This window comes from Myripristis murdjan, chromosome 5, assembly GCF_902150065.1.
Source record: "Myripristis murdjan chromosome 5, fMyrMur1.1, whole genome shotgun sequence".
NCBI lineage: Eukaryota > Metazoa > Chordata > Actinopteri > Holocentriformes > Holocentridae > Myripristis > Myripristis murdjan.
This window is the reverse complement of record NC_043984.1, coordinates 27805036-27824074: the sequence shown is the minus strand read 5'-3', so window position 1 is coordinate 27824074 and position 19039 is coordinate 27805036. Positions and strand designations below refer to the sequence as shown.

Sequence of the window (19039 nt, the reverse complement as noted above, 5' to 3'; positions counted from 1 at the left end):
ACTAAAGAAAGAACAGCATGCATTTGAAATTACGTACAATTGCTTCAGTTATGTAAACTCAAACTGATAAATGTTAGGAGTAACCCTAAAATCAAGAACCATAGAACCATAGCAGTTTTCCAATACTAAACAGGAATACAAGTATTTGTCTAAATCACAATACTGCACATTTTTCTTCCACCAAACTTCTGAGTGTAAAAAAGATTCCCACCCAAAAATCCACAAATCTTGAACATGGACATCTAGCAACAGACAAGCATCTGCATGAAAAAATGCATGATGTTCCATTCAGTCTGTGGGGCATTTATATGTACTAAAGCTGTAAAACACCTCTGTGTATGCAAGAAATTTAAAGCTTCTACTCTGTCCACTTTATGGACACTTTGGAGTATCCATGTAGTTTTCTCTGAATATCCACTGCAGCCCTCTAATCTGGCTCTGCATCTGTGGACAATTAATCATCACGGCCCTACTCGTTACCTTGATCCTCTTTGGTGATCTCTTTTGCCCTGAGTACTTCATTTGCATTAATTTAATACTAGCAGATGTCCATGGGCTCTTCCTCACTGTAAGGTTTTTCCTCTGCTGTGAGATCACCTCCATCACTCAGAGGTATATCTATCTTGACTGCTTCTCCGTGGTGTCTGTCATCACTCATCTGATTTCCATAATCCAGTGAGGAGTTTGCCAGATGACTATCAGGAGTGGTTTGCTGATCTAAATCAGCGAGGCTATCAGGAGACTGAGCTTTTGCTGGACTATCCACATGTCTGTTTGTCTGGTTAGTGCTCTGTTTGTACCAAGGGGAGGTGACTGGTACAGTGGACTCTTTCTGGTACAGACTACTTTCAGGGTCTGCTGTAGATGTAACTCTTGCAGTACTTCCATCATGATGGTAAACGTTTTGAGACCTTACATCATGATGGTAAGTTCCATCATCGCCTTGCTGGGTCATTATTCCCATTGGCCGACTGGAATATGGAAACCCTGTCTTTTTTGACCACATCATCTGTATCTTCTTTGGGCACCACACAAATTCATCTTTACAGTCATAGTTCATATAGGCAAACTTGACAAGACGCCTGCGCTTTTTCTTATCGCGCACAGCAAACATGAAATAGTTGAGTGCGCTCTGCTTGACATTTGGAAGTTCTCCATGGATGAGCGTCTCCTCCAGGAAGAAGCGCACTAGGGGGACTTGGTAGTGAGTGAAGCCCAGGGTCCCCAGGCACTTCAGGATACGGGTGATGCGTAAGTTGTTGTGAGTGTTGCTGTCACGGAAAAACAGTTAAAATCAACATACAGGAATTTGTAAGAATATTTGTTCTGATTTGTTTAATAAAATTCAGAGATAGTTTACTGGTTAAGGTTGTAGAATCTCTCCTTCCAGTTGGGTGCCCTCTTGACCTCTCCTGTTTCCACACTGCACAACTCGATGCCATAGAAATCCAACATGAGCTTGTAGGACTCCAGCAGATTCATCTTTGCAGTGTTGTTTGCACAGAAAGCCTGAAGAGTAGACCTTAAGTCAGAATATATGAAAAATGTTCCTCAGAAACTATAACTGTCAGTAGTTTCTGGAATGTTACCTCGATTTCCTCTTCTGTCAGCTCACTGGCTTGATAGTTTACTCCTTTCTCTTGAAGAGGGAACAGCCTTTGAGAAAAAAAAAAGTGCTTGATTATGAGGTGTTTGTTACTGAAAAATATTTTAACATTCTTCCTTTCATTCCTAAATACTATATAAGATCTTTCTGTCTGTGCTGCTTAGATTATAGCATTACTTACCACTGAATGAAGGTATGCTCATGCTCCAGTTTGTAATATTTCTGGTACCACTGAGTGTGAAATTCATATATGAAGACAACTGAACAAAGACAGAAACAAAAAGATGCAGAAACCAAAAGTAAATCAATTTGAAAGATGAGGTGTCAGTAAAGCAGAGAACGATTAAACCTAATCCAATATGAAAACCTTCTCTTGATGCACATTTACAGAGATAGGCTTGACCGTGTTCACACCGTAGGCTTACCACCAGGAGAAGAGGGCCTCTTGCCAAGGTAGAACTCCAAATTGGGCATGCCAGACTGTTAAATAGATGAAACAGAAAATTAATAGAAAAAGTGCACACAGGCAATTTAATTAGGCAATAAGCTGAGTCTTCTGACACAAACATTGAGAGTGTACATACCCCCTGGTAACAGATCAGTCTACTCTTCTGCTGCAGAGGGGGAAATAACATATGCTTAAATTAATGACATTTAGTCTGGGGTAATGTCTGTGTGTGTGTGTGTGTGTGTGTGTGTGTGTGTGTGTGTGTGTGTGTGTGTGTGTGTGCGTGCGTGGTGTGTGTGTGTGTTTGTGTGTGAGTATAATAACTTACAGGATAATCATGTCTGTAGTTCTGCATGTCTTTTGCTGCATTTTCGAATCTGTCAAACTTGTACTGGCATAAATAAACGAACAGGTGTAAATATATCACAAGTGGTCAACATATTTAAAAAATCAGGACATTCAATGACACGGGTCGTCTGTTGGCGATGCCAGTAAAGAGGCAGTAGGTCTATATTAGTTTCACCGAGCCATGGCCATAGTTACTCATAATATACTGAGGCCTGAGGCACAGCTTCATCGTTTAATAATGCATTAAAAGCGGTCACAAAGTAAATAAATTGCAGGTAAAGTATATAGCCTGTTAATAAAATTGGCAAAGGACCCTTATGGGAAGAAAACTATGGATTCTATAATAAATGTAAAAGGATAGTATTCAAATCAGTATCACAGCAAACAGTCATAACTCAATAGGAGATTGAAAAATACCTCATGCATATGGTGATATAAGGTCATTACAGGCTAAATGACTACCACAGGCGTAGACGTCTAGTGATATGGTAATATCATCGTTACAATGTATTAAAACGAAACCATACATGCTACAGGCCTTGGATTTACTCACACTGCGGAATACTCTCCGACGATTATCCCGACGAGGATGGCTTGGCGACGAGCTCTCCCAAGTCGAGTCATACTCACAGTAAAAGTCGTCGCTGTTGTCAGCTACATATTCACTGCTGTCCAACTCCTCCTCATCATCATCATCTTCCTCAGTCTCCGGCCTCTCGCTGGAGTCGGCGGCGGGGCCCCGGGATGCAGGAGCCAGTGGCGCTCTGACCCGGGACAGGCTGATACCCATGGTGGGGCACAGATGGCTCCTCGTCCTCGGCCTCTGTTTCGGTGGTTGGCACTGAATTACTGTCGTTGTCGACTGACACAGGTTCATCCAGGAGTCCGGGGCGCTTTCTCCGCCTGAACCGCAACGCCAAAAAACCAACAAATCCAAACACCGCGGCAACGACTACTTGGATGCGCCGCCGTATCACGTTGGGACAGAGATAGTCCAGTATGCTCGTCGCTTGGGGGATCCTAAAAGTTTGATAAAAGCGAGAGCTGAACGTTGTCCCCATGTTGTCAGTCAATACAAGTTTCTTCTGTCGCCTCTTGTCCGCTGCCTTCAAGCGCCGCTGTCTGTTTCGCTTTCGTTTTTTCATCACTTTACAGGAAATCGCACCAGAAAGTAGAGACATTTAACTTTCGTTAGAGGCGTAGACCCAACTTTTCCCGCGCCAGTCACCCCAAGATAGATCCCACAGAGCCTCCACAAAATAAGTTTCCAGGAGAAATGTTTTGAAGATTTGTTTTTTCTATTTAACTTGATGCGGAATTATTTTTTGTCTTTGGAGGTGAAACGATCAACCGGCTGCTCCTCCTTTTTCACCCTCCGGCTGGACCATCCTCCAGTGAGGGAAATAAAAGTGAAACTTATTTTGCTGGGATCCCTGCAGGTCTCTGGCCAACCCACAAACAATTTTTAAAAACGTAATATTACCTCTACTGTAATTTAACTTAAGAACTGTTGTGCTTTTTTTTTTAATGCATGGATTTAAACACAATTTGACATGAACCCTGCCATTTTTCATGTTTTGGTTAGTGTTTTCACTTCAAATCAGGAGTTTAGCAGTGTCTCACTTTCCCAAAACCAAGACCTGAACTTGTCCCAGCTGAAGTTTACATCCCCTTTTATTTAACTACCAATCATCTATTGTTAAAATTGTATAAATATCTTCAATATCGCAACAAAATGTACCTGCATCCAACCACACTCATAATCTTAAAGGCGGAGCTAAAATATTGTGATTTTAAGGTCTTGATTAAGATTGTAATGCTGCTTGATCCTCCATCCTCAGTCAGTCAAAGAAACTAACTGTTCAACATCCACACAGCCCGGAATAGACAAAACCAGAATAAAATCAAATAATGTCAAATCAAATCAGTTTCACTTACCTTTGCAGCTTTTTTTTTTTTTTTTTTTTTTTTAGAATTTAGATTTTTTTAATTCCTCATTTTTCTTTTTTTTTTCTTTCTTTTTTTCATACTCCATATACACCCTCGACACCCTATAATGAAAAGAAAAATAGCTGGGGTAGCCTTGTTTACCACTGACAGTCAAAAGATGACTGTGTGTCTAAAAACGGACACATTTTGTTGCTTTGACTCTGTGATCTTGTACGGAAAATGGCACAATGACTATGGTTCTAAAAATACAAAGACTGCAGTCAGATATAACTTACTATAATTTCACAAAACAATGAAAAATATGACCCAAGGAAAAAAAAAATACAGCTCTTCTTCTACATTTGCAGCCATCCCCAACCAGCCACCTTTTCCTGTGGTGTCACTGAGGAATTAAAAGACCAAGTCCTTGCCCTTTTGGTTAATGAGGCTCAAAGGACTGTTCGCATTAGCTGCAAAGTTCAAACCTGTTTCCCTCTGTGACACTCATGTATTCTCCCCCAAAAGACTTTTGCCTCTGCCAGTATAATATAATGGATTTGTTTTTCTTAAGTAGACTTTAAAAAGAGGTGGGCGACTTTTTTCTTCTTCTTCGTACAAAATCACAAAATACAAAGGAGCACCTGTAGTTTTACCGTGACATTTTCTCACAGCATGTATAAATTACGGAAAGAGCCGTATATGATCATCATAACAACTATCTTTATTGTCCTAAACCACTCTTATCAGTGCAAAGACGATACGATGTTTGCACTATAATTCTCCTCCCCATTTTGTATGGGGATAAAACATGGACTGATGGCTGCCTAGACTCCAGTCAATGCACATCCTGGTCTTAATGTCTTCCTGTGGGAGATACAGAGATGCATGAATCTGGCAAAGCCATCCTGTTAAGAGATATGAGATCAGCTGCATCAGATTGTACACCGTCATTACTTCATGGACAGCATTGTTTGAGGGCAGATCATTAAACCATGTGGAGCTGATAAAAAGAAATCACCTGTCTTCCTGAAGGGTTTCAAAGTTCATTTGCTGCTGAGTTTATGTGTCTACTGTGTGACTTTCTAATGTTTTTCTGTGGGTTATTATTTGTTCTCAACATCACGAGGGTGAGATTTACATATTGAACTGATTTTGAATGATAATGATGCACATAAGCACTGTATGATCTCATTAAGTGGACTTTGGCAAGGCTATTAGCTTATCTTTCAGCGACTCGCTCCTTTCAAACAGGGATAATTGCTCTTGGGCTATAACGTCAGTAGAGAAAATCAAGACTTGTGTGCAAACCGCACTGTTATCATCTGGGTGGCAGCAGATTTGATTTGTGCTCACTAAAGCAGAATGAGGTACTGTACTGTTTATGGAAGATTAAAAAAAAAACAAACAAAATAGGTGCCTCAAATAGGTTGGAGGGCAATAAATGTGGATTTTAATGACAGACCTGTGACTCTTTATGGTCTGGCTGAGTGCATGAATAATCTCCATGGATTGGAATTCCCCTCTGAAATATACTAGGCAAAAAACGTTCTGCACCGCTTTTTCAGTCTATAATTTCTCCCCTTTATTTATACCCAATAGTGTTGTATCTTATACCGTTAGAAAGCCTGATTAGTCCCCTTTTCAATGAGAAATAAGTTGTAAGGATTGTCAATTGATTGGTATGCAAACTTCATGCAGGATGTGAAACTGAATTAACCGAGAACGCTGCAGCATGGAGCAACACCCGTCAGTCCATTTTCCAAAATTGGCATACTGTTGGATCAAAAACGTATATGAGTGCCATTAAAATAACACCACACAAACCAGGCCTGTGCGTGGTCACTCTGATTTAAAAAACAGACTCTGTTGTCGCTTCAAAACCAGGTGACGTTCACGTTTACGTCATGTCTTCAATACCTTGTTCATGTTAATGTCATGCAGTGGATGACATTTAAGTCTTAACGCTTTCTGCTCATTACACACACACACACACACACACACACACATATATGCACACAGAGGCACAACTGATCTCTGCTATCTCTAACTCTGTATCTCTCACCTCAGTCTGTGTGTTCGACTTAGTTGATGGTAAAGTCTCGGTTGATCATTTAGTGACTGCTTGACAAAGGTCAATGCTGCCACCAGCCAATGCTTCATCACTTAGAGTAATACTTCAGCCGGGAATATTGTGAATACTCCGCACATGAACGCTTCACAGGGCAAAACAATCAGGAGAGTAGAATACAGAAAAGTGGCTATTTCTGCTATGTTTTTTATGGTCACATAGAGTGGGGCCTCGTGTGTGTATGTGTGTGTCTGTAGGGTAGAGACAGAGCTTGTGACACAGGTGCACTCTTCAGTGTTAGCAAGTGTGGTGTACAAAACCTCCACTGGGGCCAGGTAGTGGTGGTTCATCTCCACACTTTACTTGTCCAATATCTTCTCTAAAATAACTCAAAATAAACTCAAAATCTGATGGAGTGAATGGGTTTATTATATCACCTTAATCTGGGTACAATAAACTGAACTGATTCAAACTTGTATTACACCACCTTTTAGTTCTCATCGTCAATCCTTGGCGTGGGATTAAAAATCACACTTTCACACACTCAGCGGTGGAGTGTTTTTTGTTTCTTTACTATGCAACCAAACAAAAAGGGTTGCAATTAACAGAACAGAACAGATTTAAGAGCAAAACCTTCTACACTTCAATCAAAAAAATATTTGATTGCAAGTGAAATAAATTTGTGGTTAAAATGTGAATCAAAAAGCGCAAACAAATATTTTAGATTTACAAACAAGACTTCTGGATTTGCAAAGTTTTCAATTGGCATTTTAATCCATTTTACTTGTAATAAAACATTTTTTGCTTGCAGTGTTGATAGTTTTGCTATCAAATCTACTTTTGATTGCAAACCTATTCTGTTTGATTGCATAGTAAAGAAACAAAAAACAGAATCACATACTAGAGTGGTTCTCAGCCAAGCACACCTGATTGAATCGAAGGCTTGCAGAGAGGCTGAACAGGATCCACCTGAACAGGGTGTGCATGAAAGTGTGTTGCCTTTAATTGCATCAGGTGTGCAAGAATAGTGCTGGAACAAAAACGTGCAGGACAGGTGGTGCAGGATATCACTGGGGTGAGAACCACTGAGGGCTGCAGCATAAACTATTTTGGTAAAATAACAATGAGTTACAATGAAAACTAAACTCTAAAATATAAAACATGTTGTCTTGACATCACTGATACAACTTTATGTGACTTTATCTTTTGATTGTTCTTCATCATAACACTGCACAGACCAGTTGTTGCACTGATTATGAAAACTCCAGACTCTTCAAGTGTTGCTGGACTCGATCTGTATCCCCACATGTTCAAGTTCAAGTTTACATCATGTCTCCAACCACTTGCTCACATTAAAACTTCATGTCATGCAGTGCAAGATATCAACTGACACATCTTGAAATGATGCATATTTATGTAGCTCGTTATTACATTTTGGTTTTCGTTATTTTTACTATGGCAGTGCTGTAAATTTTCAGTCCAGCAGCTGCAAACATTTGGTATGAGCTGTTAGGACAAAAGGGGTAACTCTATCTGAGTGTTGTACTGATTCATTCTTTCTATTCTAGCCTTCCTCCACTAATCCTTTGTTTATGTCTACAATGAGTCATTATTTGGATTTTTCTGCTTGACATATAATTTGTAAAGAAACACTCTGGCTCCCTAAACACAGAAATATTGATAGTCACTGTGCATTGGGTGTACAGCAGCACAGATCCTTCATTTAGAAGGTAGAGCAGCACACTCACTCACACACACACACACACACACACACACACACACACACACACACACAGAGAGAGAGAGAGAGAGAGAGAGAGAGAGAGAGAGAGAGAGAGAGAGAGAGAGAGGGGTGCATATTATTGTTCAATCAATCAGTCGGTCAATAGACAGACAGACAGAGAGAGAGAGAGAAAGAGAGAGAGAGAGAGAGAGAGAGAGAGAGAGAGAGAGAGAGAGAGAGAGAGAGAGAGAGAGAGAGCACGTGTTAAAAATCAATTATTTTTTATTTTTCAACATAAGTCCGTGAGAACATCCTTGAATTACATTTTCAATTACAATTCACATTTGGCAGACGCTTTTATTCAGAAGCGCCGTAGGCTACATACGAGATTTTTCCATAGCACAAACACAGATCTATTCAGGAGAGATCAACGACATTAAGCTCCGGTTCTGGTCCAAAGGACAGAGGTGCAACAAGGCAACAGTGAATAGAGTCACATCCTGTGGAAAGGCGAAGTGCCGCCAGCCTCTGAGCTCAGGTAACCTGTGCGGACAGCAGTGTGATGACTCCTCACCTGATCACATGGGACGCCGCATCTTGATAAATAGGACAGCAGGCGGAGGCATGCCAGCTACAATTTCAACAGGCAACCTATATTCTTGCGATGTAATTCTAGGAGGCCAAAGGGACCTCTGGAGTCAATCACATCAACTCACTGACACTAAATGGAGTTTTGTGTCCTCTTGACCTGATGTGTTTGCGTGTTTGCCTGTGAGCAGCAGCAGCAGCGGCGGCGGCTGCAGCCACCCTCCACTCAGCACCCACTCCGTCCGGAGTTGAGAATGAAGCCGCAGAACATCAGGACCCTCTCCCTCATCCTCTCCATGGTTTCCTACCTGCTCATAGGAGCCGCGGTGTTTGATGCGCTGGAGTCAGAGAGTGAGAGTTTAAGGAAGAAGATCCTGGAGCAGAAGCTGAACGAACTCAAGAAGAAGTACGGCCTCACCGATGATGACTACAGGGAGATTGAGAAAGTGGTCCTCCAGTCGGAGCCACATCGCGCCGGGAGACAGTGGAAATTCGCCGGCTCTTTTTACTTTGCCATCACTGTTATCACGACGATTGGCAAGTACTGACATGCTTTTCACTCATAGGCTTGTCAGCTGAAAAGCACAGGACAACTGACTAGTTAGGGTGAATCTGTGCGTTTTGTGTGTGTTTGTTTGCGCTGCGCAGGGGCGCCACTAGTCGGTGGACAGAGGCGGTGGACTCTGTTATGGGGCTCCAAGCTAAACGGGACCCTTTGAAGAATCTGTATTAAGTTACATGCATCGGGTAGGGGGTGCATCGGGCAACAGCTTGTCTTCTATTTAAACTTTTTCCTGCTGACCATAGAGCCCAGATGGGGAATAGAGTTTGCTGAGCAAATGTTTAGCAAGTCAACATTTGCCATAGAATATGGTGGTCAATGTGACTAAACACTATAAAGTAATCATTAGATTCCAAAAATTTACAAGTAGGCCTAACTGGACTGTTACTGTTATTGTCACACACATTTCCACGTTGAGGATATTTACTATTTACTGGTGGCACGACCAAAGGAATAAAGTACTTTTCCACCTGAATGGTCACAGATTTCATTCATCTAAGCTTTTGTGTATTTTCTTTTCTTAACCACTGACTTGGCCAGTTTTAGGGGTCTGTCATCCTGTTTGCATTTAGTTTTAACATGCATTTTGGGTGATTCAAATAAAAGTGGACAGCTGAGACACATCGCCGTTCACACCTGTCTTTATAATATGTCTATAAATCATCTTAACTGACCTCTTCTGTTCAAATTCTATTATTGCCTACATCACTTTATTGACTATGTCTGTCAGGGACACATCAGGATGCATTAGCCTTTATTACATTACAAATGATATATGGTGAAATGTTACCACTGTCCACTGATCTGATCACCTGAAATGCATGTTAAAATCAAGTGTAAACAGGGTTAGTGTCACAAAGAAGAGCTGAACCTCCAAGTAAATTAAACTAATTTACATTTATGTTACTTGACCTACCCACCCACCCACCCATTATGCCACCTCTTTGCAACCCCATGTAAAAAACGTATGCACAGTATTGACATTTAGGTTGCACTTAAGTCACATACTTTAGAATTATAGATTAGTGACTGATGAACAATGAATCTGTAAAACAATGCCATTTTTTCTGTGGATAAAATTATCAAAGTGTTTATTTGTAGGTTGCACATCACTATTTTAATGTTAACATCACCTTGATGTGCATAGAAACACAAAGGCATGGCATTAATTATCATGAGGCCAAAGACTCAACAGTTCACTTGGACAAGCATCACTGCTTTGCACTGTGTACAGTAGTAGCACTGTGTGTGACCTGTAGTCTGTTGTGACTTTGTAGGTTATGGACATGCTGCTCCACGCACAGACGCTGGCAAGGCCTTCTGTATATTTTACGCTGTCTTGGGCATTCCTCTGACACTGGTCATGTTCCAGAGCCTGGGCGAGAGGATGAACACTTTTGTCCGATACCTCCTACGCAGGGCCAAGCAGTGCATGGGCTTACGGAAGATTGAGGTGTCCATGTGGAACATGGTGCTGGTGGGCCTCCTGTCCTGCACGAGTACCCTGTCTGTGGGAGCCGCAGCCTTCTCCCACTTTGAAGGCTGGACCTTCTTCCAGTCCTACTACTATTGCTTCATCACCCTTACTACCATCGGCTTTGGGGACTTTGTGGCCCTGCAGAAAAAAGACGCTCTCCAGAGGCGAACACCCTACGTGGCCTTCAGCTTCATGTACATCTTGGTGGGACTCACAGTCATTGGAGCTTTCCTCAATCTGGTAGTCCTGCGGTTCCTGACTGTCAGCACTGAGGAGCCTGACATGAGGCCTGAGGAGGAGAGAGAGGAACAGGGAACACAACCAAAGATCTCAGGTTGTGAGGAGGGGCATGACATGCAGGGGGATAAGGAGGTACTGGAAACCGATGCAGGAGCTTCTGAGACGGGGTATAAAGACAGCGAAGATGGGCACAGCAGTCGATGCAACCTGACCCTGCCCATAGATGGGGGCACTAGTTGTACCAATCTCCTTCCCTCTCCTGAAGAGGTGCGCAGGATGGGTATCTTAGAGACCAGAGAGCACGCCAAACTCCCAGAGGCCAGCAGATTCAGTGCCTTGCTTTCGTGCTTGTGCTGTGGCCTGGACAATCGCGACAGCCCCTCTTCATCTCACTGTGAACTGTCTGTCTGCCACAGCAACCCTGTATTTTACAACTCTGTCTCCTATAGGGTGGACCAAGGCTCCTTCAGCTCCTGGGACACATTTTCCCAGACGCCGCCCAGCATTGCAGCTCTCTGCCCGGACAAGAGCAGTCCGCACACAAGGAGGAGGTCATTCTAAGTATGTGAACTATTAACTTAAGGGTTTAAATGGCCTTTGATTTGGACCTGAACATTTTGTATGTACCCCATAACTAGTAAAACTCTAATGTTCTGCTAGGTGGTACCCAAATTGCCCTGTACCTTCTTAGCTGTGAGTGTATTTGGTTGTTTTTCCATATAAAATATAGCATAAAATGCAAACTAGTTTCTAAGACCATTTTTCTACATTATAGATTTATTAATTAAACATGTAAAAAAAATAATAATGAAAGAATGTGAAATCCCTATATATGTTTTCCAGAGTCAATGATACCACTCTAGCACTACTCAGTAGTGTATAGGTGACCTATAGAAAGTGTTTGGTTAAAAAGCATAGAGTGCAAAGCATGTGACCAAGCAGGATGAGGAATATCTGCATGAATATGGTGGTCAGATTAGGTCAAGTGTCAGACATGTGACCTGCAGTTTATTTACAGTCAGTAATCATTGGTTTCCTCTAATAGGAATGTACTTATCATCATCAAGGCCTAGGTAACATTTCCATTCTCAGCACTTTGGAAAATGGAAAAGCAGAGATGGACACGTACCGTACAATGAGAGGCAACTGTTTAAAGGCAGCATCCGGCCAAAATTGTGACTCCCACACTGTGTCTGAGTAATTGCTGTGCAGTGATGGTATTTTCAAAAGGTCTTTTGCTCACTGAGTTTGAGAATTTTTGTCTTACATATTCTTATCACTCCTTCAGCATGTCCTCTGGCCACTGATTCATTTGGTTGTTAACATAAATCCAATCCTGTATACAATATTGTGTGTTGAATTGCCACTCCAGATGGGGGTTTCAGCCTCACATCCCTGATTCATGGTATTTTTTAACTAACCACTGAGCCCATAATGCCTTTTCCCACCTGCTGATTATTTGAATGAAAATTATATTTTCTGTGAAACAGTGTGACCTGACCACAGCACCATTTTAATTTTGAAAATTAGGTGATTACCCTAAGGCTATGTTAAATGTCTTGTTTTACCTGGGTACTTCTGCTTAACCAGTGGATTTACTAGCACCTAAGCTTTCATCTTCTTTGGCAAATGTGCTAAAAAGAGGACATAGCTTTTATCTAAGAGAGAAACACTTACTGAACATGTTTTTGATTTGAACTGGTGCAAGGTGGCGTGAAATACTGTGAACATTGCCTGGTGCTTTTTTTTTTTTTTCCAACTGTTAATTTTATTTTATTTTTATCATCTGATTGTCTTCTCTGAAGGGGGCAAGCAAAAATAAATTTTCCATTTAGAGATCCTTTTGTACATTTCATTTTTAATAATGACCTCTTGTGGTAAGCACCTGTAGATTTTTTTTCTTATTCCTATATCCCACACTAGAGGGCAGCATTGCTCTAACTAAAAGTCACACACATCTTTTGAGGTCATTTTTGTATCAGGCAGCATAGGCAATCGTATGCCGATGCGTATGCATGGCAAAGCATTTTCTATTTTCAATTTAAATAACTTCCTCCACCTTGAGAATGATACAATGAGTCAATATGTTATGCATTTAACCGTGTGTGTGTATGTGTGTGTGTGTGTTTGTGTGTGTGTGTGTGAACTGGCAGAGAGCAAGTGAAGACATTTCATTTCACTTTGTCTATTGAAAACATTATTCCTGTGTGGCAATGTAGCTGTTTTTGTAATGAAAACATCACAGTATAAATTTGTTTTCACCTGAAAACAGAAAGTGTGAAAATTGATGAAAAGGTCACAGCTTATTGTTATGTGAATAGATGCCCGGGGACTTGATAAGGGAGCTGAAGCTAAAGATTTTCTTTTCAGTCAAGTGTATAGAAACAGCTCTGAATGTATTGGCTTGCAGTATTATTTATTCAGTGTTGATGTAGAAAGATATTTGTGAACCAGCAGAATGGAGAAGGCTGAACAAAGAGCCCCATGTCTGCATGGCAGAACAAGAGCATTATTTTGTGAGCGATGAAAGCTATTATTGTATTTGCATAATTACTCCATTAATATTGCAGATCGTGCTTTGCTTTATTCTGTGCTGTTGCCTTAGATCCTTCCTCATATCCATGACTGTCACTGCTCCAACACCGTGAGCCTAAAAGTGATGAGAAATATCTGCACACACCACTAAGCAAATGCCAAAGCACCAAAAAAGGCTAATGATGGTATAAAATGAGTTGGCCATGCAGAATGAGTTATTACTGCTACATAAAAACCTCTGCATGATGATTTGGTGCTCTTATTCCACAGCTTTAATCTTTTTAAGATCTTGTATGGTTCCATGAGCAGATTTAGCTGTTTTTCCTGTTAAAAAACAACAACACCAGTGTAAATGTGTTTTACATAAAGAGTGTTATTACAGATGCTCAGCTGAAGGTGGTGGTAGTGATCTTCTTAAAATCCAGATACTTTCAGAATAAAAAAAATTCCTCACCTGAGTTAATTTACATACTAAACGCTCACTAAAGCCTGCTCACTCACATTCACATCTACTCACATGAAAAAATGAGAAAACCTGTGAGAGGCTGACTTGAATTCATGTCAGCAAGTGTCACATTTCACATTTCACAAAGATACTTCAGTAACTTATGATCAAATTTCACTGTTACAGCCTCAGCTCTGTCAGTGAAAACTGGAACCCAGGTAGCCTATAACCATGTAAACATGATATTCACAGAATGCTGTTTAGCTCCTTTCAGAAAAACCTTGTCTACACACCATGGTATAATAACACTTGCATATCACTATCAAAACAGTATACACATGCTTGTTTTGTTCACGGCACACCATACAGGGATTCACCAGTATACCAGCAGACAATCAGTCAACAACAGCTTTAAAAAAACAAAATTAGTTTTGGTCTGATAATTTTACTGTTACCATTTTTGAGACCTTTTTTTCCAGGGCTGTCACTCACTACACCTGCCAAATTAGCATCAGAATAATACCAACATGATCTTGTGTTTAAAAACCCCTCCAAGGTCTTAAAATAAGCATGTCTGAAAAGCTTATCCTCTTTAGCACCTGCATTTTCATTCATTCACTCAAACCTTTATTTATACTCAAAGGAATCGTTGAGGTTTCTCTCATTTTCAGTGATGTTCAGTCACAAAGAATAAACAAATAAAGAAAATGAAAGAAAAATCGGTTTTAAAAAAAGCAGGGAGGTATGTGATTATGGTTTACATGGTCCATAGGTTGGTAGAGTATAAAGTTTTAGTGTGTGTTGAAGATCATTCTAACATCTTGGGGCACTGGAGTAAAGGGCTGACTTCCCAAGTTCAGATCATGCCTGGGGGATCTTAAGCATAAGCCAGTTGTTGCTGTGGGTACTATAATCAATATCTCTTGTTCAAGTCAATAACATGAATTTTGTTTTGTTTAGCACCAGTCTGAAACTAATGAGAGCAGCTTGTAGAGCATTCATGGAAAGATGCAGGTTCTCAGTGGCTAGTTGTGCAAAATCAGCAATACAACATACAATATTGTCATCACAGTAGAGATGGACTTTACAGCCACTCAACGAGGAAATAGTAACATTAATGTAAACTGTGAAGAGGACAGAACCCGAAATTGAGCCTTGTGGAACACCTTTTGTTACCGATAACAAATCCGACAGGACACTCCCCAACTTGAGACACTAATGTCAATTTTAAGCATCTTGATTCTTACAAATATGCATATTAGTATCCGTGTTGGCAGTTATGGCTGGGAAGATGCTAGATTTTGGTATCAACCTCAAAACCCTTATTGGTGAACCCCTATAACCAAAACAGTGAAGGACTGCGACAGTGGGTGAATTATTGATTAGAGTGTTATATTTCTGTTTGTGAACGCTTAAGTTATTATTCCCCCATGCAATCGAATGGCAGGGTGTATAAGATGAAATGGGAAACATCAGTTCAAGTAGAGTGCAACTTGGTTCTTTTTAAATGGTAGTGTGCTGCCTTTATTATGGCAGAGATGTGTGTGTGTGTGTGTGTGTGTGTGTGTGTGTGTGTGTGTGTGTGAGTGTGTGTGTGTCTGTGTGTCTGTGTGTGCACGTGCGCAAGCGTATTGAGGCATACACGCTAATAAACAATTTATGAAAATATGAACGAATTGAACCAGTAATGACTGCCATGGTTTGTTCATGCAGATATATATTTGTGTACACTGTTTGAACTCAGCCTTTCAGTGGGAGCTCGAGGATTACGAGTTATTTTCTAGTGTACTCATCAAAATGAAAAAGCTGATTCTGTTTGGCTCAGACTACTTACAAGATCGAAGACAATGAAATATTAAGGAAGTAAAAACAAGTGTCATATTTATTCAGATTGATTATATGAGAAGAAATTAGGATTCAGTTGGAGAGCTTTGAGAAAACAGACATTAATAGAAGTTCATTGGTGGGGTAATTGCTCATTAGTTTTAATTTCCAGCCAATTTGCAGCTTGTGTTGAACAGAGTAAAGAGGCTGTTTTTACTAGGTAGATGTCTTCTCCAATCAGACACAGTGTTTTTAAGCGCTGTGTGTGGAAGAGATGCCCTGCTTGACTAATTGCGGAGTTTCAATTAAGTCCTTAAAGGAGAGTTTGAATTACCCCTTAATGAAGGTGCAATAGGTAGCCTATACCTCTGCAATAATGAAAAATAAATTTGATGATAGCAATCACAAACTGACAATCAGCTAGAGTTAACAACAGGATTGCCATTTTGTTTCAGTGTGTGTTTGTCCTTAATGCTCATTGCCACCTCAGAGAAAGTAGTGCTGAGTTTTCACATAAGCATATTTGTATACTTTTAGTGTTGCATTTTCACTGGTCAAACAACAAATTGTCAAATTGCCAAATGACACAATGAATTTATGTTCAGCTGCAGTAACACCAAAGATGTCCTTTTTCAGAGGCATTTCCAGTGTTTTTCTCCAGTAAGTAGTACAGTGAGCTTTGGGGTAAACAGTAACACTGATGCTGCTTGTTATACCCAACTCCTCAGTTGCATCACTCTACAAGAAAACAGTGAGGACAGTGAGACTGAGAGGCAGTAGTGGAGTTCCCAAGGAAACTTGGAGCGTTGGCTTGGACAATATTTTTGTGGTCATGAAGCAAGGCTGTGGCCTGTGGGACATTAATATCTGTGTTAAAGCGTTGTCTTTATTGAGCCTGAGTGCTCCTCTGTTAGAGGGCATGTTGGTAAGATGCCACTGAAAGAACCAAAATGGGACCAAGCCAGAAGCTTCTCATGAACTGTGAAGTTCAAATATAACACACAGCAGAGGAGTTACACAAGGACCTGAACGATGTGAAACAACATATAAACGAGTTCAGTGAGGAGATATGTCATTGCGAGATGCCAGATGGCTGGCATGACTGATGCGACAGCAACACATGGACTATTCTGAAAGTCCTGTGACTGATAGGCTGTTAATGTCTTACAGGTCACATTTACCTCCTGTCCATCAGTTTCATAATTTTCTCATTATGTGGAGCACTGTATGGGACTCGAATGAAATGTATTTTCTCAGCAAGACCATTTCAGAATTTGCTGTTGCGGCAGAAGTTGAATGACTTAGAGTCCAGCAGAGACAGATACAGTACAATGGTCCTCAGCTCTGCAGATAACAAATGAATCCCTGTCTTTTTTATTTTTAGAAGAGTCACGCAGGGAAGACAGTAAGAGGGGACCCACATAAAGAATAGTTCCTGATGGTGATATGAAAACCAAGTTATTCATCGTTTTTTAGCTCAGAGAAAACTGTTAAAAGATTGACACCAGCGTGATTTGTTGCGTCCGTTAATCTTCCTAAATGAGCAAGTAGTCAAATCTTTTGCTGGGGCCCCTGCACTGAATAATTCAGCATACTGCACTTCAGTTCTGTGTCGTCTATCTTTTTCTCACTGTCAACTGTCAGGATCCCAAGTCATTGCTACTGGATTACATGGCACTGCTATAGTTTTTCATGGAGCCATGCTCATTAGCAACAGCCCTTTGGGAATAGGTGGCAACAACAAAGAGGCAAAAGAACACTTTTGATGTCCTATTGTCATTTTATGCTCATTTAAGCCACCATCCCCATGGTGACATAAAACTGGTGCACTTTACTGTGATAGAGTCAACAGTGTGTGCAGTGTGCCTCTGCTCAGTCCATATGAGCCTCACAACCAATCAAAGTAATCATCTGTTTCTGTGGCACATACTGCTAGAATACAGCCGAACCAGCCAAGCCTCGCTGCCAAACATGAATATAATGTTTCACCTGCAGGCGAAACAGTGCTGGCGATAGTGGTGGCTGCCGCACCAAAAAAAAAAAAAAAAAAATTCCAGATGGGAAAAATGGTTTATTTTGAATAATCAGAGCTGTTTATCACAGTGCCACCACTCGCCTGCGACACTTAATATTTTTGCATTCTCAGATATAATGATTTTAATATTCCATTGACTGCGTCTTTGCTGGTCTGCTGAGCAGGAAGCAGACGTTTCCATCAAGAGAGCTGCGCCTGGCATTCATCATCAAAGGTCTGCCCACGAAACAGACAGCTCCACGCTCATCTGCATCTGCTTGGTATGCCAACTGTGTGAACATCCACATCATCCTACCCACACTGTTATTTGTGATTAGCATATAATGCATCAATTGCTTCACTTTCACTAAACAAAAAAGCTACCACAAGTTTTGTTTCCAAGGCAACTATGAAGAGTGCTGGCACCAAGAGTAAGTTAGTTTGGCAGTGAAAGTTGGATAGTGATGGCAGGAGCCCAATATAGAGCGGCAATTGTTGTCTGTCACCCCCTCTCTAACATACGGCATGTGAGAGCAGAGAGTATGCAAAACCGAGTGGTTTAACTAAAGGAAAAAAAAAAACAATTCCACACACACACACACACACGCACACACACACACAAGGACACACATGCGAGCACACACTTAAGCTTAAAAAAATGACAATATATTCAACAGATTATACTGCTTATTGTGCCGTACAACACATCCATGAATTTAACATCAGGAGTGACCTGCAGCTTATTTCCACTGGTTAATCTCTGGCAGGTGTTTTCACATGTTCCATATGTCTGGCTGCTTCCCAAGATAAAGAGGCCAAAAAACAAGACAGGGGTCTCTTTCACCCACTAAACTGTGGCACTGTGTTCAATGGATGTCCAGCTTCATAAATAATTATTTGTAAAGGATGAAAAAGGCAAGTTCTCCTGAAGAGTTACGTGCTGAGGCAAAGCCGACGGCAGCGGCTGCTGTTGTAGCTTCTTAGTGAGGGTCAGGATACAGATGTGCCAGCTGTTTATAAAATCTGTTACTAGGTTTATGAGTGAAGTTCACAAGAAGCTCTTAAAAAATTATTTAGATTTAAACCAAATAAAAAGCTAAACTAGGTTGCACCACTCAAACTGAAGGTGTGTTTTGACCCAGTAAAACCTCAGTAAATCAGTAAGTTACAGCTGGGGGCATATCCAGTAGAAAAGCATAAAAAATGTCATTGGGACAAACTTAGGATTATAA

General features: G+C 40.8%; 2 protein-coding genes across 3 annotated transcripts; one reads left to right on the top strand and one right to left on the bottom strand.

Moving 5' to 3' along the window:
* Positions 1-24: 24 nt before the first annotated feature.
* Positions 25-3657, bottom strand: LOC115359862 (opioid growth factor receptor-like protein 1). Of its 2 annotated transcripts, none has more exons than XM_030052533.1 (8): positions 2956-3657; positions 2383-2445; positions 2191-2220; positions 2032-2086; positions 1788-1866; positions 1590-1656; positions 1361-1509; positions 25-1271 (listed from the first exon to the last, which is right to left on the bottom strand). In XM_030052533.1, exons 1-8 carry the CDS (start codon positions 3277-3279, stop codon positions 539-541), a joined length of 1500 nt encoding a protein of 499 aa, XP_029908393.1. In that variant the 5' UTR covers positions 3280-3657; the 3' UTR covers positions 25-538. The 2 variants fall into 2 exon arrangements, with proteins under 2 accessions (XP_029908393.1, XP_029908394.1); XM_030052534.1 differs by having other exon boundaries at positions 2191-2217.
* Positions 3658-8964: 5307 nt separating this feature from the next.
* LOC115359817 (potassium channel subfamily K member 15-like) lies at positions 8965-11550 on the top strand. The gene is made up of 3 exons (XM_030052461.1): positions 8965-9247; positions 10550-11142; positions 11290-11550. The coding sequence occupies exons 1-3, from the start codon at positions 8965-8967 to the stop codon at positions 11548-11550; spliced, it is 1137 nt and encodes a 378-aa protein (XP_029908321.1).
* The last annotated feature ends 7489 nt before the right edge of the window (positions 11551-19039 follow it).